The sequence below is a fragment of the Cnephaeus nilssonii genome, assembly GCF_951640355.1.
Source record: "Cnephaeus nilssonii genome assembly, chromosome: 5".
In the NCBI taxonomy this organism is placed as follows: Eukaryota; Metazoa; Chordata; class Mammalia; order Chiroptera; family Vespertilionidae; genus Cnephaeus; species Cnephaeus nilssonii.
The window spans coordinates 14,346,297-14,371,356 of record NC_137076.1 but is presented as its reverse complement, the minus strand read 5'-3'; the positions used below and the strand labels follow the sequence as shown (position 1 = coordinate 14,371,356).

The 25,060-nt window shown below is 46.3% G+C and overlaps 1 protein-coding gene and 1 pseudogene across 3 annotated transcripts; one reads left to right on the top strand and one right to left on the bottom strand.

Moving 5' to 3' along the window:
* The first annotated feature begins 9 nt into the window (after positions 1 to 9).
* On the top strand, positions 10 to 12,890 carry CHMP7 (charged multivesicular body protein 7). Of its 2 annotated transcripts, none has more exons than XM_079770334.1 (10): positions 10 to 380; positions 2,373 to 2,544; positions 7,976 to 8,161; positions 8,298 to 8,431; positions 9,191 to 9,239; positions 9,449 to 9,568; positions 9,907 to 10,005; positions 10,216 to 10,276; positions 11,084 to 11,263; positions 11,491 to 12,890. In XM_079770334.1, exons 1-10 carry the CDS (start codon positions 82 to 84, stop codon positions 11,541 to 11,543), a joined length of 1,353 nt encoding a protein of 450 aa, XP_079626460.1. In that variant the 5' UTR covers positions 10 to 81; the 3' UTR covers positions 11,544 to 12,890. The 2 variants fall into 2 exon arrangements, with proteins under 2 accessions (XP_079626460.1, XP_079626461.1); XM_079770335.1 differs by having other exon boundaries at positions 16 to 210.
* Positions 12,891 to 21,775: 8,885 nt separating this feature from the next.
* Positions 21,776 to 22,571, bottom strand: LOC307100665 (small ribosomal subunit protein eS4-like; annotated as a pseudogene). Its single transcript has one exon. The product of its transcript is annotated as a small ribosomal subunit protein eS4-like (transcript).
* Between the last annotated feature and the right edge of the window lie 2,489 nt (positions 22,572 to 25,060).

The following is a 25,060-nucleotide window of genomic DNA, read 5'->3' as shown; positions in this document are numbered from 1 at the left end:
AACGGAAGCCGGGAGGGAACTAGGGCGAAAGGGGACCCGGGCCAGGCTTGTGTTCGGAGTCTTGGCGGGGCTGGGGTTCCGATGTGGTCCCCGGAGCGGGAGGCCGAAGTCCCGGCCGGGGGAGACCCGGCGGGCCTACTGCCCCCCGAGTGGGAGGAGGATGAGGAGCGCATGTCCTTCCTGTTCTCCGCCTTCAAAAGGAGTCGCGAGGTGAACAGCACCGACTGGGACAGCAAGATGGGCTTCTGGGCGCCGTTGGTGCTGAGCCACAGCCGCCGCCAGGGGGTGGTGCGCCTGCGTCTGCGGGACTTGCAGGAGGCCTTTCAGCGCAAGGGTAGCGTCCCGCTGGGGCTGGCCACGGTGCTGCAGGACCTGCTGCGGTGAGGGCGGGCCCGGGCCTGGGGTGGGGGCGGCGCCCGAGGGCAGGGGTCCGCGGGTTCTCCGACGGCGCACCGCGCCCACCCGGGGGTCTGCCTCTGAGCAGCCTCCGTGTTGGTTCGGAGGCGAAGGAAGAGGAAGACAAGGAGGCCGGGTTTAGGGGCGTCCTCGGGGAGATGGAAGACGGGGAATGGGGCTAGTCCGATGAGGGGCGATCCAGACGGTAAGAGGAGGAGCCAGCCTGGCAGAGGTGACGGTGATCTGTCTGGACTGGAACCCCGTTCTGGAGTTATTTCATAGGCCCTCCCACGTGTAATTGCCCCAGAACAGGTCAGTAAGATTTATTGAATTAAGGAGCAAAGGTCAGAGGTAAAAAGAGGGCAGTGGTGGGGAAGAGGCCGGCCAAGTTGTAGGGATCTTGCCAACAGCCCCAAGCACAAGCCGTGTGTCTGGCCTCTCTTGGCTTGTCCTTGGCACAGGCTGTTTGGAGCAGAGCACATGCCGGATGGTGAGGGCCTTACTGAATATCTCGGCGCTCTGAGGAGGTCCTGTAGGTGCTGCCTGTGCGACAGGTACAGTGTTTTGGGATACCTGAGGCAGTAACATGGATATCTAATGGATGAATAGCACTTCACAGTGCGTAGATGCTTTGCATACACCATTTCATCTGACCTCAGCAGTCCTGTGGACAAGATCATAGAACTGTCCTCAGCAGTCAGAAAAAAACTGAGCCTCAGAGAGACCAAACGACTTCCTTGGAGTTACACAGCTACGTAGAGATAATGCCAGGACTGGACCCTCCTCTTCTGATTCTTGATCATTTGCAGTTCACATTTTGTGTATCATACTGAGAGCAGCCCAGCCAGCCTCCTGCCTGCCTCCCTCAGTGAATGAAGGAAAAGTCCGTCAGCTTTGCAATGCTTTTAGCTTGCTGTTCTTCCTGATTCGGAAGTCTCCCTTCTCCCCAGCACCTTCCCATTGGCTGACATGGATGGAACAAGCTATTTCTGAAACTTCTCTTTTCTGAGCAAGTATACTGTGGACAGAGTTTTCATGCCTGAAGTGGGATGCAGGGGAGATGGCAGCTGAAGGACAGGACCAGTCTGGGCTTCCTCATTGCAGCTGGACCATCCCCTACCACTTCCGATGCAGAGTCCTTTAATACCTCAGTTTCTCCTTTCCTGACTGCTGGCACTTCCTGGTGTTTGACGGCATCTGGAACCTGAAGAATTTCGGAGGAAGATATGCTCCGTGGGAGCAGCATAGCATAGTAGTTTCACAGCTTTGCTTGAGGGCCAAATGGCCTGGGCTCAGATCCTAGTTCTGCCACTTGCTAAATTATTCAACAATGGTTACATTCTCTGACCTCGGACCAGTGTGTACCTCTTTAAGGCTTAGTTTGATCAATTATAAAGTGGTGGTGATTATTGTACCTAGGGTTATTGTGAGGATTTAAAGAGCTATTCCTTGCATAGCCCTTAGCATAGTGACTAGCTCATGGTAAGTTGCATCAGTAAATGTAGCTACTACTACCAGTACCATGAAATACTTGTCTTCTCTGCACCCTACCCTGGGAACAGCAGAAAACCCTTTCTCTGAATTCTTTGTATTCTTATGACTTGCATTTCATAGTGATCCATTATTGTTTTCATTTTTATCATTTTTGAGCTCCATTTGTAAGTCTCATCATAGGCCCTGCAACCCCAGGGCCTCTACAGTCTTAGTGGAGAGCTTCTGTTTTGGAGCCAAATTATAGTCTAGATTTGGCCTCTCCACCTTCTCAGCCCCTCTGTTTGCTCATTAGGTAAAGTGAGTTGTGAGGCTGAGAGCTGGAGCATAAACATAGTAGCTGCTCATCATAGCTGGCACAGGGTAGCTGCCTAATAACTGGAGTTGATGGTCATGATCAGATTCCTCAATTGGGGGAGGGGTATGTGGGGACTGGAATGGGACATTGCGTTACACCTACTGTATGCCCTTTTCTTTCTTTGCAGTCGCGGGGAGCTGCAGCGGGAGTCAGACTTCATGGCTAGTGTCGACAGCAGCTGGATCTCCTGGGGGGTCGGGGTCTTCCTGCTGAAGCCCCTCAAGTGGACTCTTTCCAACGTGCTGGGGGATAATAAGGTTCCTGCCGAGGAGGTGCTCGTGGCTGTGGAGCTGCTTAAGGTGGGTGCTCGGAAGGGAGGGGTCCGGCTGTCCTCTGGAGTGCTGACAGGCTCCTCCACACCCCTCGTAGGCATCACTAGAAGAGCATAGTTTTTTACTTGGTGCTGGGCAATAACTGAGTTTACCTAACCTCCCTATTCTGTACTTTATTCTGTAGCATTATTTAGTTGTTAGTTGGACTGCTGCATCTCAAAGGTGATTCTCTGTCTAGGAATTGTCAGTAACATACGAGTACAGTTGTTTATTTTCTGTATTTGTACAGATTTGTGATAAGCTAAAAGTTTAGAAAAGCTTTGCCTTCTGTAGTTTACTGACAAGCATTTCCCAGGATTCCTGAGGACCTTGTGACTGTCAGCTTTGGCGCCCCCCACCCCCACCCCAAATCAGCAAACTAGGTTCAGATTTTCTCTTCTCTGTCTATAACCCTACCCCGTTCCAGCTTAACTAAAGGCCTTACAGGCCACCAGGCCCTGATCCCGTCCTGCTCTCCAGGTCAGTCAGCCTCCTGGCCTGTTTCCCTACCCAGCCCAGAGCATGCAGCTGCTTCGCTCCTTAGTACCATCAGCTCCTCTCCCGCTCTCCTGGTCCACAACAGGGGCACCAGCAAATCCACCACCTTAGATCAGCCCCACAGTCCATCCCTGCCGGAGAGTCACCCTACCACCAAAATTGGGTCCCCTTTCACAGCCCTGGGCTTTAGCAGGACCCTCAGAGCCACTCCGCAGCCTGGTTTTCTTGTCCTGGCCCAGCCCCTCACACGCTCCTTCCATTCTCTGCCCTCCCCGCTGTCTGCAGACACTTCATGGGGAAGGTAGACTCTCCTGCGTCAGCACCGTCAGTGTTCTGTTTTCCGCCTCCACTGTAGCCTCCTCTAAGCCCTTCCTCCTGGGCAGAGCCCAGAGGGTGAGGTGCCCTTCCTCTTCCACATGGGCTCTTGAGTCTGCCCCTACACTGCTTGCCCCCGTCCCATCAATTAGCCCTTGATCTGTATATTCCATCTCCCTCTTTTCTCCCTCTCTTTGGTGCTCACTGCCTTCAGCCTCTAAACCCACTCGACTCCTGTGTGAGACCTGGGCCGCTGCCTAGTTCTGTCCTGTCTCCTTCTCGTCCAAGCTTTGTCGTCACACTTCCTCGCCTCCCACACTCTCTTTGACCTAGTGCCCACCTGCTTCAGCCCTACCGCTCCAACAAAACTGCTCTGGACAAGATTAGAGTAACCTTTGAGAGACAGAGAGAGATAGGGAGGTGGGGAGGAAGAGAGAGAGAGAGAATACAAGTTGCCTGAATGTATACTTTGCAGAAGTACTAAAGTATACTGCAGACGTAGCTATTTTTGAAACTGCAGACCAAACCCAACATCAGGGTCCTTGCATAGCCCTGGAGGCTTCCACACAGCTGGATCCAGCTCAGAATCCCTTTCCCTGCCCCAAGAGAAGCTCGTTTCTCCTCATCTCAATACACCTCCAACCTCTCTGCCTCAGACTGAGAAGGAAGCCTCCCAAATCTACCACCTCTCCCAGTCCCGCAGGATTTTCGACTGAGCAGTACTTATTTTCTTCAGGGGGACACTTCTCTGCCCCATGGCACTCCACCTCCTCCCTCATGGTTATCCCCTGACCCAGTGCTTAGCCAAGGGCTTAGCCAAGGCCCCAGAGAAACTATAGGGTGGTTTGGGCGGTTCCAGGCCAAGCCCCATTCCTCTGTGCAGTCTTACCTCAATGTCTCCAACCTGGAGCAAAGGGAGATAGATCCATTTATCCCTACACATGAGTCCAAAAACAAATTTTGGACTCAGTCTTTTGAGAGCAAAGGCAGAGATGGAGGTGGAAGTGGAATTACATAGGTCTTCTAAGAACCACCTAATATTTGGCAGCAATGTAGTTTAATCCTATTTAAGTAGAAAAGTAAATCTTCTAGCTCTGTAGGGACATGGTCCTGTTATATCTGTACCCAGTTTATGTCACTAAACAGAACATGTAATATTTAATCTCATTCTGCTTTCTAATATTTGGTGACTTCACTGTTTTCTCCTGGGATGGAGACTTGTTTATCTCCTTGAAACTAAAGGGTCTTATCTGGATATTTTCTGAAAGAAAACCTACTTCTGAGGTAAATTGATTTTCTCAAGTCTAGTCATAGAAAGCAACTAGTCATTTTTTATTTGAAAATCGTACAAAAAGAAAAATCTGACCATTGATTTTGCTATTTTAAAAAAGTATACAAAGAAATGAAAATTTCCTTTCTGTTCATCCCATTTCCGTCTCTTTGGGTATGTTTCCTTCCTATGAGTGGGCACAGATGTGCAGGCGTGTGTGTGTGTGTGTTAACAGACATTTGTTATTGACCCTGTCTCACACTATTATATTACTTTCCATTCTGTTTTCTTGTTAGCATTCAGTACTTCCTGAAAATTTTTATCTACTTGTTTATTTATTGTCCTCTACCAGCAGGGAGCAGTTGCTGGGACCCTGGGAACAGAGTCAATAAATATTTGTTGAATAAATAAATGAATATACACATACATACATATGTATACGCATATACTCCATTTTTTTCCAGAAGTGGAATCTTATTTTATCTGTTGGTGTACAACCTGCTTTTTGCTCTTTTCACTCTAATGTATCATGAGCATCTTTCCAGGTCCCTACACAATATAGATTTTTTTACTGCATTCTTTTGGATGGTTGCATAATAATCTATAGATGTGTCACAATTTATGCAGTAGTTACCACATGGAGGGACAGTTAAGTCATTCCAATTTCTCTGTTACAAAAAAATATGTATTTGACAGCTTTGTCCGTACATCTATGTACTTCTACTTTTATTTTTATGGAATTGACTTCTGGAAATGTATATGTACATTTTACATTATAATAAATTGTCAAATTACTTTTCAGAAATTTGTGCTAATATGCACTTTGTTTAAGACTACATGTCCAGTCTCCCCACATCTTCCGTCAGTACTAGATAACATCAGTCTTTCAAAATTTGCCAATTTGATGAACAAAAATGATATTTCATCAAATCAAAAGATTTGAGCATCTTTTCAACTATCTATTGGCCATTTACATATCCCCTTCTGTGAATTGCCTATTTATATCCAGTTTTTATATTGGATTGTTAATCTTTCTTTCATATTAATTTATAGGAATTGTCTATGTATTATAATATGTGTGTATGTGTATTTAGGTTTAGGGCTATAAATACTGTTTCTCAGTCTCTTGTTTGCTTTTTATTTTTATATATGATGTCTTTACCATATAGAAGTTTTCCTATTTCTGTAGTCAGATGTTTCCAATATTTCTTTTTTTAAAAATATATTTTTATTGATTTCAGAGAGAAAGGGAGAGGGAGAGAGAAATAGAAACATCTATAATGAGAGAGAATAATTGATTGGCTGCCGCCTGCACACCCCACACTGGGGATCGAGCCCGCAACTTGGGCATGTGCCCTGACCAGGAATGGAGCCATGACCTCATCATTCATAGGTCGACACTCAACCACTGAGCCACGCCAGCCGGGCTCAAATTTTTCTTTATGGCTACTGAATTCTTGGTCTTGCTTAGGAAGGCATTTTCTACTTTAAGAGTTTTAAAATATTTTCAAATTATTTTACACTTTCATTTTCTCCATTTAAAGTTCAATAATTTGGTATTTATTTTTGTATATGTGGTGAGGAAAAACTATTTTCTTCCAAATGGATAACCCGTTGTTTTAACATCACTTATTTAAAATGTTGTGTACCATTAATCTATTTGTGTATTGATACCATCTTATTCTCACTAGAGTAGCTTTATAGTAAGTGTTGTTTTCTGATGGGGCAGTCAATCCAAGGAAAACTTTAGGTTGGAACATATTAGATTCTTCTGCTACCTTTGACACTGTTGACCAGTCCTTAAAATTTTCCATTTCCTTGACTTTTTCGTCATTCTACCATGGGTTCTCCTTGGTTCTCCCTGAGCTGTGTTTCTGGATCCCGTTTGCGAGCTCCTTCATCTCTTAAACGTTGGTCTTCCTTCAGTCTATTATTTCACTCTATGAATTTCCTTGTGATTTTAATTACCTTCTATCTCTTGTTCAGGTGTTTCCTTGAACTTCAGATTTGTATATTCAATTATCTGCTGTATAGGTTTTCTTGGATGTACCTCAGGCATCCTAAACTAACATATCCAACATAGAATGTTTTGTCTTTCATTTAAAATATGTTTTCTACTCCTGTATTCTTGCTATTAGCTAATAGGATCACATCGACCCAGTCACTCAAGCCAGAACCCAGGAGTCCTGCTAGACTTCACATCCAGTTACCGTGGCCTGCCAGCTTTATCTTCTAAATGTTGTTTGAACCCATCCTTTCTCTGTCCCTGTTCAGTCCCTCATATCCTCTTGCTTAAATGGTTCCCCTTCCTCTAAGCCTAACTCCTACAATCCATCCTTTCCCAGTTGTCAGCTAGATCTCTGTTAATCTAACCACGTCATTTCCCTTCACCGACTCCCCACCATCTGCCCAATGAAGGTCAGCATAGGAGATACTACACTTGTGCAAGATGGAAGAGCTTCTACTCTTTCCCCTTCCCATCTGGTCTGTAAATACCATGTTGACTCAGACTTTATGCCATTGCTCTGAATCACTCTTCTTCCTGAAATGCCCTTCCCACTTGCTTCACCTAGAAACCCCCTCACCCTTCAACAACCATTTGTTGCCAAACAACCTCCTATATCAACCTCGTCTGTATCAGAACTCCCCTCTCCTCCCAAATTCCTGGATACTCCTTCCCTATATTTTCACAGTGCTCTGTGAATACCTCAGTAAATATTTCTGGTGTGCAGAAGACTGAGAGTAACTCGCATGTAGGAGGAACACGGGCATTATTTCTTGGAATCTTTATTTCTTGGATTTCTCGCAAAAACCCTGTCCTACCTCTTTGTCCCATATTTCTCTCTTGAGAACAGTAATGTTCTCACTTGCAGTATTGCCAGTTGGCATACAAACGGACAGACCAAGATTGGAAGGGAATTTAGAGGCCTTTGTGAGAGGGATGCTGAGGACCAGTGAGACTGACTGATTTGGGGTTGCACAGGCTGGGCTGAAACCAGGCATCAGCTGTCATTCCTGGCCGTTCCACCACACCGCACCGCTCATTCTTCCCTTGGGGAACCATGCGCCAAGGAGACACCTAAACATAAAGTCCCAGATGGGGTGCAAGCATAGCGCTGGCTTCCAATATACCTCATTTCATCTGTATTCACCAAACTCCTTCAGCGTTTAAAAAAAACAAATCCCTTTTCTTTTCCAAAGCTGCCACTTAGGGAAGACAGTTTGGCACCCTCTGCTCTTGCCCTGAGTGATTTTTGTTGGGAAGCAGGGGGTCAGGGCTCACTGGGTTCTGTGGGTGGTGGTCAGGCCTGTGAGCATGTTTCGCCTTCCCTGCAGGAGAAGGCTGAGGAGGTGTATCGTCTGTATCAGAACTCCCCTCTCTCCTCCCACCCTGTGGTGGCCCTGTCGGAGCTGAGCACCCTCTGTGTGGGCCCCTGTCCCGACGAGAGGACCTTCTACTTGGTGTTGCTGCAGCTACAGAAAGAGAAGAGAGTCACAGTCCTCGAGCAGAATGGGGAAAAGGTATGGAGTTCAGCGGTTCATTCACTGACTCCCCGATGACTCATTGAGGATGTGCAGACATGCCCACCAGCATTCCTGCCTGGGGATGTCTCAGCATTTGTGGGAGGGGCGGCAGTAATTTGTCCCTGTCCCTTAGATTGTAAAGTTTGCCCGGGGGCCACATGCCAAGGTCTCTCCTGTCAACGACGTAGATGTTGGGGTGTACCAGCTGATGCAGAGTGAACAGCTGCTCTCGCGCAAAGTGGAGTCCTTATCCCAGGAAGCAGAGAGGTAACTACCCCTGAGCCGAGTGGCCCAACCCACCTTGCTGGCCCACAGCCAGCAAAGAATTGGTGTCTGTGTGCTCTTTAAAATAAAAGGGTTATCTTTTTTTTTTTTTTTTGCTAATTACCAAACTACTCACTGATTAATACAGCAATCATGGAAAGCACAGAATATCACAAAGGAGAAAAAATGAATTTGAAGTCTTCCTCCAAAGATTATGACCAATCACATGTTTATGCTCTCCCACACCAGTATCCATTTGCCCAATATTTTTTGAGCTAGGCCTTGTCTTGAGGACTTGGATACAATAGTGAATGAGGCAAGTCTCTGCCTTTGAGAGGTGTCTGAGGGACTCCTGCTTTTCCCCTCGCATGGCCGTACAAGGCATCCCTGCTACAGAACACTTCTCTAAAAGTAGGATTTATAGACGCTGGATTAAGATGTACTTGTTCACTCCATCTTACCTGGGAGAAACCCACGGGATGTGTCCAAAGTCGTCGTTGGTGTTAGGAATCTATTTCTGATCTCCTGGCTCCCAGGGGACTTGTTGGCACGCTCTCTCCCCCTGTGGGTTCTCGAGCTTATTTCTCAACTTGCAAGAGTTTGGCAGTGAGCTGTCGGGCATCATTTTTCTTGCCATTGGGTGGAATGTACGGATCTTCAGATCTGGAGGCACCTTACCTCAGTACTGCTCTTGGGGACTTTTCGGGACCCTGCCACCCCATCCTATGCATTGTCATCCCACTCTGTCCCTTTGTTTCATAGGTGTAAGGAAGAGGCCCGCCGGGCATGCCGAGCAGGAAAGAAGCAGCTGGTAAGTTTTCTCTTTCCCCTCCAGCTGTGTACCTGCGTCCTGGGCTGGCAGTGACAGGTGCCTCAGCAGTTCAGAGAGGGTGGCCAGGCACCACAGCTTATTTTACAAATAAGGAGGCCTGGGATGATCTTAGCATCTGGGAACAGCTGTCTTCCTCTGGCCCTTCGTTCTGCCCAGTCTGACCCTGACCAAGTCTCCATGTCCCCTAGGCACTGAGGTCTCTCAAAGCCAAACAGCGGACGGAGAAGCGCATTGAGGCCCTGCACGCCAAGCTGGACACTGTTCAAGGCATCCTGGACCGGATCTATGCCTCCCAGACGGATCAGATGGTAGCCACTGCCCCTCTGCTCCAGTACTTGTCTGGTCCGTCTGGCACCCACTCATCCCCTCCGATGCGGCTCTGCTGTTTGGAGGAGGCCTGGATTCTTTAAGGATATGGCTGCCTGAGCCTCTTTTGTTGGGAAGCTTTGGCCCTAGGGGATGTGGGGTGAATCAAGTGTGGGTAGCAAAAAAAGACCCACGCTGTTCTTTGGAGATGAAACAATGTTAATCAGCTTAACAATAACCCTCAACCTTCAGACCCCAAAGATATCCTTTGGAGAGAAACAACATTGTATGTATTTTGTCCACAGTTCTTCTTTTGCACTAATAGCTGCTTTCTCCTTAGGTTTTCAATGCGTATCAGGCTGGGGTAGGAGCCCTAAAACTCTCCATGAAGGATGTCACAGTGGAGAAGGCAGAGAGCCTGGTGGATCAGATTCAAGAGGTACGAAGGGGCTGGGAGGGACTCTGCAGAAGGAAGTCCCTGAGGGCAGATGGGACTCTCGCATTTCCTCTTGTCCCAAACTGGCCTCTCTCTTGTGAACTTGAGGAAGCTTTCCTTGATTTTCAAATGGGATAGCATTACTTTGTAACCCTGAACACTGAGACCCAAAGAGATACCACTCAGAGTTCAAGCCTGTGCTTTCCCTTACAGCTGTGCGACACCCAGGATGAAGTTTCTCAGACTCTGGCTGGTGGGGTAACCAATGGCTTAGGTGAGTGGACACTGTGATTCTTTCTTCCTTCCTTCCTCAGGGGACTTCATTCCTTGTACTTTGGTGGCTGTTGTAGGACTGGTGCAGGCAGAGCTCTCCTTTCCTGCCCTCTCTCTGGGGCTTATTCACAGGCTACTTGGAAGGAGTTGTCGGTTCCTCCCGCTGTGCTCCAGCGTTCCTTACTGACTAGGCTTCTGACTGGAAGGTGCTTCTTCACAGGCAAGAGGAAGCTGGGTCAGTTCTGTGGGGTTAGCAAAATACACCTTCTTTTTTGAAAATAAGTTTTATTGATTTTAGAGAGAGACAGAGGAAGGGAGAGGGAAAGAGAGAAACATTGATTGGCTGCCTCCTGCATGCCCCTACTGGGGATCGAGCCCACAATCTGGACATGAGCCCCGCCCGACAGGCAATTTAACTAACAGCCTCTTGTTGCATGGGATGACACTCAACCCATTGAGCCACACCGGCCATCCACATGATTTTTTCTTTTACCTGCAAGGAGGCCTGGACTTTTTTTTTAAAGCCTCACCCAAGGATATATTTAGAGAGAAGAAGAAAGAGAGAGAGAGAAACATCGATGTAAGAGAGAACCATCAATCGGTTGCCTCTCGCACGCACCCCAACCAGGGACCAAACCCACAGCCTTTCGGTATACGGGACGATGCTCCAACCAACTGAGCCACCCAGCCAGAGCAGGCTTGGACTTCCTTTGTAAAGCTGAGCTGAGTTGTGCTGTCCTAGTCCTTGACTCCTAAATGCATTTTCTCCCTGGCCAGTATATGTTCTCATATTGTCTGTTCTTTCCAGATTTTGACAATGAGGAACTAGAGAAGGAATTGGACATCCTTCTTCAGGATACCACCAAAGAACCTTTGGATCTGCCCGACAACCCCCATGAGTTGTTTTATACCAACAGTGTGCCTATCCCTAGGATCTCGGACGCTGAACTTGAAGCTGAACTTGAGAAGCTGTCCTTATCAGATGGAGGTATGGAGCTGTATTCCCAGGGTTGCTGGTGGGCATGGGGCCTCTGGCTGACCAGAGCCACACAGGGTTGATGAGTCCCAGCCCAGTGTTTAGTTGCCAGGGTACCAGAGCCCAGTAAGGGAGCTGCGGGTTTCTTGTTTATATTAGGACTCAATGCCTTCAACACTGGGATGCTTCCATCTTAAAGGTCTTCCTGGTATCATGTTCATCTTTTTTTCTCCTCGCAGGTTTGGTCCCAAGCAGTAAATCTCCAAAAAGGCAATTGGAACCGACTCTCTAAAGCCATTGTATGACCCTCGAGGGAAGGACCTTCCTATAAAAGAGAGACCGGGCTTGTATGTGTGTACATAGTTATTTAAATGAGAAACTCTCAGAGGAGGAAGGAGAGCCACTCTGGTTTATCTGGATGCTACCGTACTACAGGACAGATAGTTTCTGGAAGCGTGCTCCAGAGGCCTGCTCCCAGCTGGCATCATGGACCTGCCTTGTCATCTTTATAGTGCCACAATTTATACAGTTCTGTGTTTGACCTGTCGTCTCATAGCCTGCACTTCTTGCCGTTGGCTCAGTTAGGTTTGTCTTCACCCACCAGTGGAGGTCAAAGTTTTGTTTCAGCCAATGGAGGTGAAAGATTTGCAGCTTTGCTAAATCAAAATCAGTCTTCTCCCCCGACCCCCACTGTTTCTTAGAGGAATGTATTCTGTCTGTAAGGTCAGTTAAGGAACTTGTTCCAGTCCCACTCTTTCACTGGTAATGAGAAGAATGAGAATCAAACAGCTGCCACTTTATGCAGAAACATACAGAGGAAAAGATTCTTTTCTAGGGTCATTTGTCAAATCCTCCAGGTGTTAGAAAAAGAGGTCACTCTGAGTGGCTGAGAAGCATGACCTATGGAGGGCGCTTGTGTGGTGGTGGTCGCTGTTGCCTCTTCTATCGTAGCAGGAGGAGATCCGACTGGAGAAAGGGTTATTCTTGGACTTTTGAACTTGAGAGGGAGAAGCCCAGGTGACTGCAGGGCCCCAAGTGTCCAAATCCCGTATGCTTTTTTAAAGAGGCATAATATGCCTTGCCCCATCATGGAATAACTTAAAGGTGATATATACGGTATATATCAGAACAAGCCACACAACAACACACCTCCCCTCCTTGAGCCTGGCACAACAGCAGGTTCTTTGAATTTCAGAAGCATTTTGCTCTGTGCCCACTGCTCAGGGCAGGGGACCTAAGCCAGGCTGTGCAATAGAAGCAGACGATCGGGGCCTTCTGTCGGATCTGCTGCTCTCCACCTGTCCCTGCCTCCTCAGGCCCCATCTTCCTGCTTCCTTTGATGAATGGGGGAGGATGGCATAGTGGGACAGACAGGAGAGAGTCTGAATGCTGTGGCAACAGGGAGAAGAGGATGACAGCCACGCTGCCACTTTGCTGCCACCATGCAAGTCCTGCCTGGAGCCGCTCCTGGCCCTCTACCTGAGGTGGTGCGGGGCGAGGGGAAGAGTTTGCTCCAGGCCAGGAGCTCAAATCACCTTTCAACAAATGTCTCTCCCACTGGACCTGGGTCAACTGAAATGTTGGGAGGGAAGAGATACAATCACTATTTTTTCTTTTTTATCTGGTAAATAATTAAAAGAAAAAAAACCCAAGTGCTTGTCCTTGCCCCTTCTTAAGGTTGCATAAAGTTTCTTGTTCTTTCATGCCTCTCCACTCCCCCTCCCCCCCAACATTTATACCCACATGGCTTTCACCTGGGGCTACAGGAGAATTGAGCAGCTTCATAGTGTGAGTGCTGAGCTTCGTTGAAAGCCGGCCAGTCTCACTGGTGATTCTCACATGCTGTTCTGGGGGAGGCTACATCCATTGATTAGCCTCCTTGGTTATAGGAGTGTGCCATCATTTAGTTTTTCTTTTCCTTTGCCTGTTTGTTTAAATGACCCAATTTCCTCTGGCCATGGGATCCTACCATATTGTAGTCTGTCACCAGTAGTTACTCAGTGCCTGCTACATGGCTGGTGTTTGTCACCCCCTGGGGTGAGGAGGAAGAATGGGCTTTGAGACTGAGTGCAGAGCTAGGAACAGACTAGAAGATCTACCACAACACTAGGTTCACAGCTCTAGATCAGTCAGCAGGTGAACCAAACAGGAAAAGGATTGGGAGAAGCCCAGAGCATAAACAGTTTGAACAGAGAAAAGTGAAGATAGTCCAGGCTCTCACAGAGGCTCCGGGAAATAGGGAACACTACCCCCCAAAACAGTACCCCCTCCCCCACTGAAAGCCAGGGACTTGGACTTTGAACCTCTATCTGGTCTCATGTTACTCTCCCACGCCGACCTAAGCTGCTGAGGGGCCCTTGTTTAAATGTCTTGGCCTGGTTCTTTGCCGAACTACAGGAAATTGAAAGATGTATCCGAGTTGGATCAGTTGAGAATAAGGAGCCACTGTTTGGGGGTGGCTGCGTTTTGAGCATTGATCCCCATGGGGAGGGGGGGTTGGTCTAATCAGGATTCTCCTCTTGAAGGAATGGTCCTGGTTTATTAAGGGAGCAGATAAGTTCTCTTACATATATAGAGAGATCAGACCCAGATGGACCAGGTTCAGATACTGCCTTTTTGAAACAGAAGTATCCTGGGGGAGGTACAGACAGAGGTAAAGAAGTGTGGAGAATAAACACTTCAGGTTGGGGGACCCAGGGACATTGAAAGATGACATCCAAGCTGTCATTTCCCTTGACTATTTCCTTGGGTATTCAAAACCTTATAAAGCAGTCTACAAGTCTTAAAATCTCATCTATGCATGATTTCACTGAGATCAAGGAGGGGGATAATGTAATGAAGCAGGTGGGGGCTGGTGCTGACTGGGAATCAAGAAACCTGCTTCCAGTTTCATCTCAGCCACCTGCTGATTGTATGTATGACTGGAGATACCAGCCCCTCGTTTCCCAGCTGCAGTGTGAAGCAGACCCACAAGGTGACTCCAGAAGTTCTGATGGTCTTAGTGTCCCCCTGTATGGTCCTCTTCTCCCTTCTCTCAAATCCCTGCTGCCTTCTGACAGGAGTCAGTGCAGTGCCACGGTAATGCCAAGCCTGGAAAGGTGGAAAGGCTAGAGAGTCCCCAGTCACTGCTGGCTGGGGGACGGTAGAGAGAGCAGGTGCTGGAGGAGGGGAAAGTGTGCATTTGGGGAGGTTGGGGGAAGGGCAAAGCCTCAGAACCTCCTGGGCCCCCCTGCAAGGGGCTCTTAGCCACAGGCCTGGGACCTGGGTGGGCTCTGAGTCAGATACTCAATATGTCACCTTTGAATATAAATATATAAGGACAAAGCTTACTACCTCGTGGGGTGATTTTTAGCCTTTCAGTGTGAGAACTTAATAAGGGAAAAAAATCAGTTTCTTCTGCCCACACAGAGGAACTTGAATGCCAGGCTGAGGAAAATATCAGGTGAAATGTGACAGTCTTCATATTAAATTCACTCATGACTCTAGCTTATTGTCACAGAAATGACCTCATTTGTGGTGATTTATTATACTACTAGAGGCCCAATGCACAAAGATTCGTGCAAGAATGGGCTTTTCTTCCCCTGGCTGCCGGCAGCTCCTTCGCTCTGGCTGGAGCTGCCTTCCCACTCCGGCCAGGAGCCTCCTTTCTGCCTTCCCACGCTGCCCAGAGGCCTGGAGCAGCTGGGGTGGTACAGAACACCTGCATGGTCGCCATGGCAACGATGCAAGCATCCCGCCCCGCCCCCAGCAGCTCAGCACCTGTGTATGCAAATTAACCCGCCATCTTAGTTGGGTTAATTTGCATACTCACTCCTGATTGGCTGGTGGGTGTTGTGAAGTTATAATCAATTAGCATGTTACTCTTTTATTAGATTTCCTTGAGTATTTTCTGTTTTTTTAAAATATATTGACTTCAGAGTGGAAGGGAGAGGGAGACAGAGATAGAAACATCAATGATGAGAGAGAATCATTGATTGGTTGCCTCCTGCATGCCCTGTATTGGGGATCAAGCCCACAACCTGGGCATGTACTCTTGACTGGAATTGAACCTGGGAACCTTCAGTCCACAGGCCGACGCTCTATCAACTGAGCCAAACCAGCTAGGGCAGTACCTCAGTATTTAGATACAGGGACTTTAAAGTACTGATTAATTAAACTGAGGTCATTACTGTGGACCCTAATCCAACATGGCTGTGGTTCTTATAAGAAAAGGAAATCTAGACATACAAAGAGACATGAGGTGTACAGGTGCAGAAAGGGACATCCATGTGAAGAGTTAGCAAGAGGCTGGCCATCTGCAAGCCAAGGAGAGAGGCCTCAGAGGAAACCAACCCTGCCAACACCTTGATCTTGGACTTTCAGTCTCCAGAGCTGTGAGACTAAATTTCTATTGTTTAAGCTGCCCAGTCTGCCTACTTTGTTATGGCATTCCTAGTGTTATAGGCACCAGAAACACCAGAAAAAGGTGTTATTGGACATCTCCCTGAGTCTGAGGGAGAGGGCTTCCCTCTCCTCAGTTCATGTCAGTCTCATGAGAAGGAATTCAAATGAGTGACAGACAGCAGTATTGTAAAGTGAATTTATTAAAGACATAAAACAAGTAAATTTATTAAAGGGGCAAGGCAAGCAAATCTATCGAAATACATCTGGCTAATGAAGCACAGTTCATCTGAGGAGCTTTGCCTGGTAGAGGTTTAACCTTTTATACTTTTCTGCTTATAGGTTTTAAAGTTCCTTTGCCAGATAACTTAGTACAGACTATATTTCAAGGTCTCCCTTTTACTGTGTGTGTGTGTGTGTGTGTGTGTGTGTGTGTGTGTGTGTGTGGCTTTCCAGAATTTATGAGAAGCATCTGGCAGTTTCATTTTGACAAGCCCCAAGACTGCTGGCTTCTCTGCTTAAGCAGTGAGATAAAAACTTCCCCTTCACTCCCCCTTTCCAAAAAAACGGCTGACTTCTTTGTTTAGCAGATGAGATAAACTCTCCCTTCTTTCATTCCTCTCCCCCACCACCCTCCTCCCTGCCTTAGCAGCTCCGGGGTGATTTAAGCTATGTATTCTTCAGTTAGGGAGGAGAGACATTAGCCTTTTGTTCTAAAGTGTCCTTATTTGGGGAAAATTAGATCTTGCTGCAAACTGGCTGCAAGCTGCCCAAACTGTTTGCCTTGTTTAATTTTCTTGTCTCAGTTTCCCTATTCCTCCTGCCCTGAAATTTTCCTAGCTTCTTCCTATCCTATTACACTAGCAAACTATACATCAGAGTGGCATTTGTTTGAACCAAGGGTTTCACAGCTTAAGATCTGTTGGGAAATTACTGGAATAGAGGACAGAGCACATGATTTGAGATCATCCCCCTGAATTTGAAAGTAGCAGATCAACCTACCATTTATTGAATGTAGGGAGCCCAATTTTATGTTTATAAAATGGGGGTGAAAAACAGGGATTGCAATAGGAACAACATGAAAATGTATGGAAAGGGCTAGGCCCAATAAATGAGGATGCTGAGCCCAGAATTCCCCAGGACCTCCTGCTGTGTAAATGCTGCCTTAACTCATATAAATGAAATCCTTCTCCATTGGGGAGGCCTGGAAGTCTGTGGAGTTTGCAATTGAGAGGGTGTCATTTTTAAAATGTTTGCTGAACTGTTAAGTTTAAAAGGTTTTGCTGAATTTGCATATAGTTACACTTTGAATGATTTGGGAAAACAAAAACAGGTATATTATCTCAGCTTATAAAAATAACATACATTTATACATATACTAGAGGCCCATTGCACGAAGATTCCTGCAATAGGCTTTCCTTCCCCTGGCTGCTGGCACCGGTTTTCCTCCGGCACCTGGGACCCAGGCCTTCTCTTCGGCTGCAGCGGAGAAGCCAAGCCTCTTCAGTCTTCAGTCATCTTCAGTCTTCAGTCTTCACTCGGGCGGAGCCTTTAGTCTTCGCTCCATGCCCGCATATGCAAATTAACCCACCATCTTTGTTGGGTTAATTTGCATACTCACTCCTGATTAGCTGGTGGGTGTTGCGGAGGTGTGGTCAATTTGCATATTTCTCTTTTATTAGTGTAGATTATAAAACTAGAGGCCCGATGCACAAAATTTGTACAAGGGTAGGCCTTCACAGCCCTGGCTACCTAAGCCCTCACAACCCTGGCTTCATCTGGAAGGTCGTCCTGATGATCTTTCCGCTGTTTGGCCATTCAGTCAAATTGCATATTACCCTTTTATTATTATAGACTAGAGTCCTGGTGCATGAAATTCGTGCACTGGGGGATGGGGGCGTTGTCCCTCAGCCCAGCCTGCGCCCTCTTCAATCTGGGACCCCTCAGGGGATAATTGGGCCTAAACTGGCAGTCGAACATCCCTCTCACCATCCGGGACCGCTGGCTCCTAACCACTCACCTGCCTGGCTGCCTGATTGCCCCTAACCACTCTGCCTGCCAGCCTGATAGCCCCCTAACTGCTCCTCTGCCAGCCTGATTGACACTTAACTGCTCCCCTGCAGGCCTGATCACCCCCAACTGCCCTCCCCTGCAGGCCTGGTCCCCTCCAACTGCCCTCCCCTGCAGGCCATCTTGTGACAATGTGGGGGCGGCCATCTTGTGATGACGTGGGCGGTCATCTTGTGGTGGCCATCTTATAACAACGTGGGGGCGGCCATCTAGTGACGTGAGGCATGAGGGTCAATTTGCATATTACATCTTTATTATATAGAATTACACATATTCTATACATATATTATAGAAAATTTGTGTGAGAAGTCCAGAAGTCTAAAGAAAAAGAAACCTCATAATAAAACCACCCAGAGACAACCACTGCCTGCAATTTAGTGTGTTTTCTTCCAATACTTTTTTCTGTTGTCTTTCTTTAGAGGAAATCAATGTTGTTCCTCCAAACTTTTTAAACACAGGCATGTCCTATGCCAGTGGTCGGCAAACTCATTAGTCAACAGAGCCAAATATCAACAGTACAACGATTGAAATTTCTTTTGAGAGCCAAATTTTTTAAACTTAAACTTATTCTAATGCCACTTCTTCAAAATAGACTCACCCAGGCCATGGTATTTTGTGGAAGAGCCATACTCAAGGAGCCAAAGAGCCGCATGTGGCTCACGAGCCTCAGTTTGCCGACCACAGTCCTATGCCATTGCAGAATCTTAATATTTATCTTTCTTTCCTCATGCCCCTTAGATCCACTGCAACAGAATGTGAGGTGGCACTTGAACTGGGGATCTGGGTTTGCAGGTGAGTATGCAAACATCTGCAAAGTCATATCACGATGGAGTCCCTGCAAGCCACTGAAAAGAGATGCAGGAGTTTGGAGGCTGAGATGAGGACAAGCCTGAGCCCGGAAGTCCATCTTCCAGACTGATACCACATCTGGCTTCCCTTACTCTGGCCCTTTAAGGAAGCTGGAACTCTGGGCAAGCCTGATGCAGTGGTCTCCTGGGAACAACAAACGCAATAGAGGTTGGGGTGGAGTTGGGGAGGGAGACCCACCTCAGCAGCTCTTGGCACACCAGAAGCCAATCAGGTAGAGCAGGGACTGGGGGTGGATTTCTCATTCCTTTCTTCCTCTGGCCTCTTCACCTCTCCCAGCCCTCTCTCTTCTCCGCATTTTCCTAGTCGCACCTTTCTCTACAGTCTTCCCCATTCCTGCCTCTCTCTGTCTTTCTGTTGTCACTCCCACATCCTCTGCTGGAGACAGTTCTTGCTTATAAGAGTTTCTTAGTTGATTTATTTTGGATTTTTAGGTGGAAAAAATATTCTGCAAACAATGGTAATTTAAACTCATCAAATTTTCAAACATTTTTAAATTTCTATTTCTTTTTTTCTTTTTTCCTTTTTTTCTTTTATTTATTTTTTGTCTAATTGCTTTTCTTAGTGCCTCTACGAAAACAAAATGGTGAATAATAGAGGTATCAGCATATATCTCAGTCTTGTCCTGAAATTAATGTTGTATCTCTAGTTTTTCCCTGTTAAGTTTGATGTAATGTTTTGAGTATTTTATTTGGATCCTTAAATGAATTTTCATAGAGTTGTTCCAGATGTGAGTTTGGTAAAGAATATAGAATGACATTTTGCTTTTTGAATCAATTTAATGGTTGTAATATAATAGAATCTATCCCATTTATGGTTTTGCCACAAACATGTTTTTTTCTTTTTAAATATATTTTTTTATTGTTAATAGTACTACAGAAATCTCATGCTCCCCCCACACATGCACACAAGTTTTTTTTAGTGTTACTTCTATCACCTCTTTTTGTTTGTTTTCAAGCTCTTCTTTTTACCTTTGTAATATTTTGCTATGTGGTAGGTGTTTATAAACCAACTAGAGGCCTGGTGCACGAAATTCATGCACCCAGGGGGTTCCCTCAGCCTGGCCTGCACCCCTCTCACAGCCTGGGAGCCCTTGGGGAATCAACTGACAGCTTAGGCCCGTGCAGGGCGTGGGCCTAAGCTGTCAGTTGGACATCCTTGGCGCTGCCACGGAGGTGGAACAGGCTCCCACCACCACCGCTGCGCTTGCCAGCTGTGCGCCCGGCTTCTGGCTGAGTGACGTTCCCCCTATGGGAACACACTGACCACCAGGAGGCAGCTCCTGTGTTGAGTGTCTGCCCCCAAGTGGTCAGTGTGCATCATAGCGGTTGTTCTGCAGTTTGGTTGATTTGCATATTATATTAGCCTTTTATTATATAGGACTAGGGGCCCAGTGCACGAAATTCGTGCACTGGGGAGGGGTCCCTCAGCCCAGCCTGCCCCCTCTCACATACTGGGAGCCATCAGGGGATGTCCTACGGATGGTTTAAGCCTGCTCCCCATTGGGAGCGGACCTAAGCCACAGTCTGGCCTCCCTTTGCTTGAGGCGACAGGGCTGATCAGGGGAAGGCGCCAACCCCATCACCCCACTGCTGCAGCCACTGCCAGTCACCACAGCCGCCAAGGTATTTTCATCAACACAGACTCCAGTCCCTTCACCATGAAAAAATGACAGCTTTCTTTAGACATTATCAAGCTGTGTCTTTCATAGGATATGACATTTCATTCTTTATTTTTCTTTTTATCCTCACCTGAGGATATGTTTCCATTGATATTTTCCCCTTCCCTCCGATCCCAAGCTTAGCCCCTTCCCAAGCCAAAAGCCTCTGCCCCAGGCTTTAGGCTTGGGAAGGGCCCCCCCCCGCCCTCACCTCCGATCACAGGCTCAGCCCCTTCCCAAGCCTAAAGCCTCCACCCCAGGCTTTAGGCTTGGGAAGGGGTTCCCCCCGGCACCTCTGATCGTAGCCTTGGCCCCTTCCTAAGCCTAAAGCCTCCACCCCAGGCTTTAGGCTTGGGAAGGGGTCCCCCCGCCCCCACCGGCACCTCTGGCTTGGCCCCTTCCTAAGCCTAAAGCCTCTGCCTGATGAACAGCTGTGAGTGACCTGGGTGCCGAGGAAGTTCCCTGGACCCAGGTATTTATGCAAATTAACCGCCATCTTTGTTGGGTTAATTTGCCTACTCACTCTGATTGGCTGTGGGCATAGCGAAGGTACAGTCAATTTACATGTTTCTCTATTATTAGGTAAGATGTCCCACAGTTCCGTCAGTTACTTGGAGAAAAGAGTGCTTGTTGACACTGTCACAATTTTATGCCCTTTTTTTTGTTTGTTTGTTTTCCACACTTTAGAATGCATTCTGGTTTCTGTCCTAATCTATTATGATTTTTTAAAATGCTTTTGTTTTTGCATTCTGTAGCCCTCCTTTCAAGAAATATATTTGTATGCCATTTTGTTGCTGTGATTGTTCAGTTAATTAAACGAGAAAGCAAATTAGATGCTCATCATGAAGCTTTTTCTCTCATGACATCCCAGTTTGTGAGTCGTTTAGTTTGAATCATCTCTTGGTTGTCTGGATTATGCTTTCTCATAATTTCCCAGGAAGGATAATGAACGTCAAAACATAACTTAGAGACATTTAGAGAGTTATATAACTAACTCTCAAGTACACCAAGGAGACAGTCATTAGATTCTTATCAATGAACAAAGTTAAAAAAGGGGGCGGGGGTGTGGAGGGAAGGATTTATATAAGAAAGTGGGAAGAGGGGAAGAGGGGGAAAAGGCACCAGTATAGGAAGAGTGGTTTGTGATTAGCTGGAAGCTGTCAAAGAGAAAACAATTAAGTCATTAGAGAAAACCATTTCAGTTAATTGTGGATTTCCCAAAAAGTCTTGAGATTGAAGCTGTGCCAGACATTGGCAGGCTGCCTGTCAACAGTGTCCTTCTGGCCCTCGCCCTCAGGCAGGCCATGATCGGTCCATCTCCTCAGCAGAATTTCTGTGAGCTAGACTTTCACAGTCGCTGCAGGTTTGAAAACAGGTTCCTGTTGCCATTTCAGTTTATAGGATTTTCTAGTCTTAAGATTTTCCCTTTACAATTCTCCAGATATTATTCACTTTACTTCTGGCATATGAGTGGCAAGGGAAATCTACAGATCATTTTTTTAATGATGTATTATCTTTAAGTACAAAGACTTTTCCAATCATGTCACCTAGAGCTCATTCCACCCACTGCTCTGTTTGGCCACCAGTCTCTTGTCTCTCTCTTCAGCAATGGTGAGGCAGATACCCTTTCCACGGGGAAGGGAAACCCATGGTTTGTTGCCTTTGCCAATTACAAAAATGTTGGACAGCAGGGGTGGCAAAGCTGTTGCCATTGGCATCTTTCACATGAACTATGTCAGAAGAACCAGATGCCTCTCTCTGTTGGTGCTCATGCCAATTCTTCGAAGGTTAGCACCTCTGGTCACCATACACAGGTTACCAGTGTCAAACATGATGAAATCAGCAATTCTGTCAGTCTCCAAATCGATCTGAATGGTGCCGTTCACCCTGAGGGGATCAGGGTAGCGATGGTGCGAGCATCATGGGTTAGCAGATGAGGGATTCCTTTCGTGCCCACAAAGCTCTTCCTCACTTTGCACAACTTGTACTTGGCCTCCTCAGGTATAATACAATGAACAGCAAAGTGGCCCCTGGTGTCATAGGTCAGGCAGAAATTCTCTCCAGTCTTGTCAGTACTGATGACATCCATAAAACCAGCAGGGTAGGTTACATCGGTTTGGACTTTGCCATCGATCTTAATAAACCGCTGCATGCAGATCTTCTTCATCTCCTGTTAGAGCATACTTAAGTCTGTCCCTTAAGAAAATGATGAGAGGGAGACATTCTCTCAGCTTGTGGGGACTGGTAGATGGCCGGGGAGCAAACACACCAGTCAGTTTATCCAGCATCCAATGCTTTGGGAGCTGCTACACACTTTAGATGTTTCTTGGGACCATGAGCCATGGCTGCGCTAGACAAAAAAAGAGAGCTGTACAAACCGTTTGATTTTTCCCTTTGCATTCCACCGAAATCATTATAGGGTGTGTATTTTTTCAATGCCCAGAGAAAATAATTTTACCATGATCTGTATCAGCCATTTTTTTCTATCTGGCTATCTATCTATCTATCTATCTATCTATCTATCTATCTATCTATCTAGGCAGAAACACAGTAAACCACTTTAATCTACTAGTATACTAGTAGATACACATTTTTCTGTGTTTCAACAAGATATTCTTGCATTTTAATTTGTTTTCTGTTCCAGTAGCTTTGTTTTCTTCCTTGGGTATACTAATTATTTATATGTGAGATCTCTAATGCAAGAGGCATCCATATTTATATTTTCTTTAATGGCTTTAATCCCTTTGGCTTTTTCTTTGAATTTTATGTGGTTTTGTATAGAGTTTACATGTCTGAGAGTGGCTTTTCATTCACAAAAGATTTCTTATAATTATTTAAATTTAAATTATATTAGTTTGTGAAATCACACATTTTAATATCCAGTTTTTCATAGTTTTAAATTTCAATTTATAGATATAATTTTATTTATATATGTAATATCCTATCTAATAAAAGAGTAATATGCAAATTGACCATCACTCCAACACACAAGATGGCTGCTCCCATGTGGACACAAGATGGCCGCCACAAGATGGCCAGCAGGGGAGGGCAGTTAGGAGGGACCAGGCCTGCAAAGGAAGGCAGTTGGGGGTGATCAAGCCTGCATGGGAGGGCAGTTAGGGGTGACCAGGCTGGCAGAGGAGGGAAGTTGGGGGCGACCGAGCCTGCAGGGAAGGGCAGTTGGGGGGGACCCAGGTCTGCAGGGGAGGGCAGTTAGGGGCAAACAGGCTAGCAGGGGAGCAGTTAGGCATCAATCAGGCTGGCAAGGTAGTGGTTAGGGGGTGATCAGGCTGGCAGGCAGAAGTGGTTAGGGGCAATCAGGCAGGCAGGCAGGCAAGCAGTTGGGAGCCAGCAGTCCTGGATTGTGAGAGGGATGTCTGACTGCCCGTTTAGGCATGATCCCAGTAGGGCAGTCGGACATCCCTCAAGGGGTCCCAGATTGGAGGTGGTGCAGGCTGGGCTGAGGGACACCCCCCCATGCACGAATTTCATGCACCAGGCCTCTAGTATTTTATAAAAAACTAGAGGCCCAGTGCACAAAATTCATGCACGGAGTGGGGGGGGGGAGGGAGAGACACCTTAGCGCTGCCTGCACCCTCTGCAATTTGGGACCCCTACACCTTTTTCTTATCTAGCTAACCTCTTCACATTTAAAAAAATTAACTGAAATATCACCTACTCTAGGAAATCCTCTTTGAACAAATGTCTTTACAATCTGTATTACGTATTTTCATAGTATACCATTCTTCTTCTTTAACAGCTACTTAGAGTGGATGCAATGTGGTTTTCATTCTTGCATCTGAATTTTTTCTTCTTGCTCTTGTAATAGCAAAGCTTATCCAATTTACATTTGCCCTTCAAGGGCTTATATTTGGTTCAGTTTCTAGTTGGCTCCCTGCTTTATTTTTAAGCAATAAATTTGGGTTGTGATAGTAAACCTCACTTGTAATCAAGCCTGTAGGTCTCTCTATCTGAATATTTCTATAATACCTATCACTTTAGCATACCAGAGATTGTCTTCATTTATAGAAAACAACAATAAATGTCACCTGATCATTTGATCTTCTAGTAATATTTTATTTTTTTATATATTTTATTGATTTTTTACAGAGAGGAAGGGAGAGGGATAGAGAGTTAGAAACATCGATCAGCTGCCTGCTGCACACCTCCCACTGGGGATGTGCCCACAACCAAGGTTCATGCCCTTGACCGGAATCGAACCTGGGACCCTTCAGTCCGCAGACCGACACTCTATCCACTGAGCCAAACCGGTTTTGGCAATCTTCTAGTAATATTTTATAGCAAGATGTATTATTCTAGTAATTTAACTATTACAAAACTGAGACGTATAGAAATAAATTACATTGAACAATAAAGAATGTCTCAAATATCAAAGCATTGTACACTTAGGGCCTCCCTTGTCCTGTGCCTCAGATATCATAGCATAGTTCACAGTTCACATGGAACTCAGCTTCCTTTAAAATAGAAAGGGATGCCATACTCATGAAGCAGCTACTTCCACATATATTTTTTTTTATTTAATTCATAGCACATACTCTTTGTACTAATTATTGGAAAATCATCCTAGCAATTGCCTCTGTTCTTCTCTGTATTGTTGCCTTACATTCTGAGGTTATTTGCTTTTATCATCCACTCGCTCTAATAAGATTGTGAATATTTTAAGGGCAGCGATCATGACTTGAGCTTGTGTTTCTCTGTCATGGTGCCTAGATAAATACTCAAAGGCCATCTAGTCCAAATGACTGTGATGAGAGAGGCCCACCATTGCTGGAGACCTCTGATTTTTATTTAACGGCCTCACTTGTTCTGCA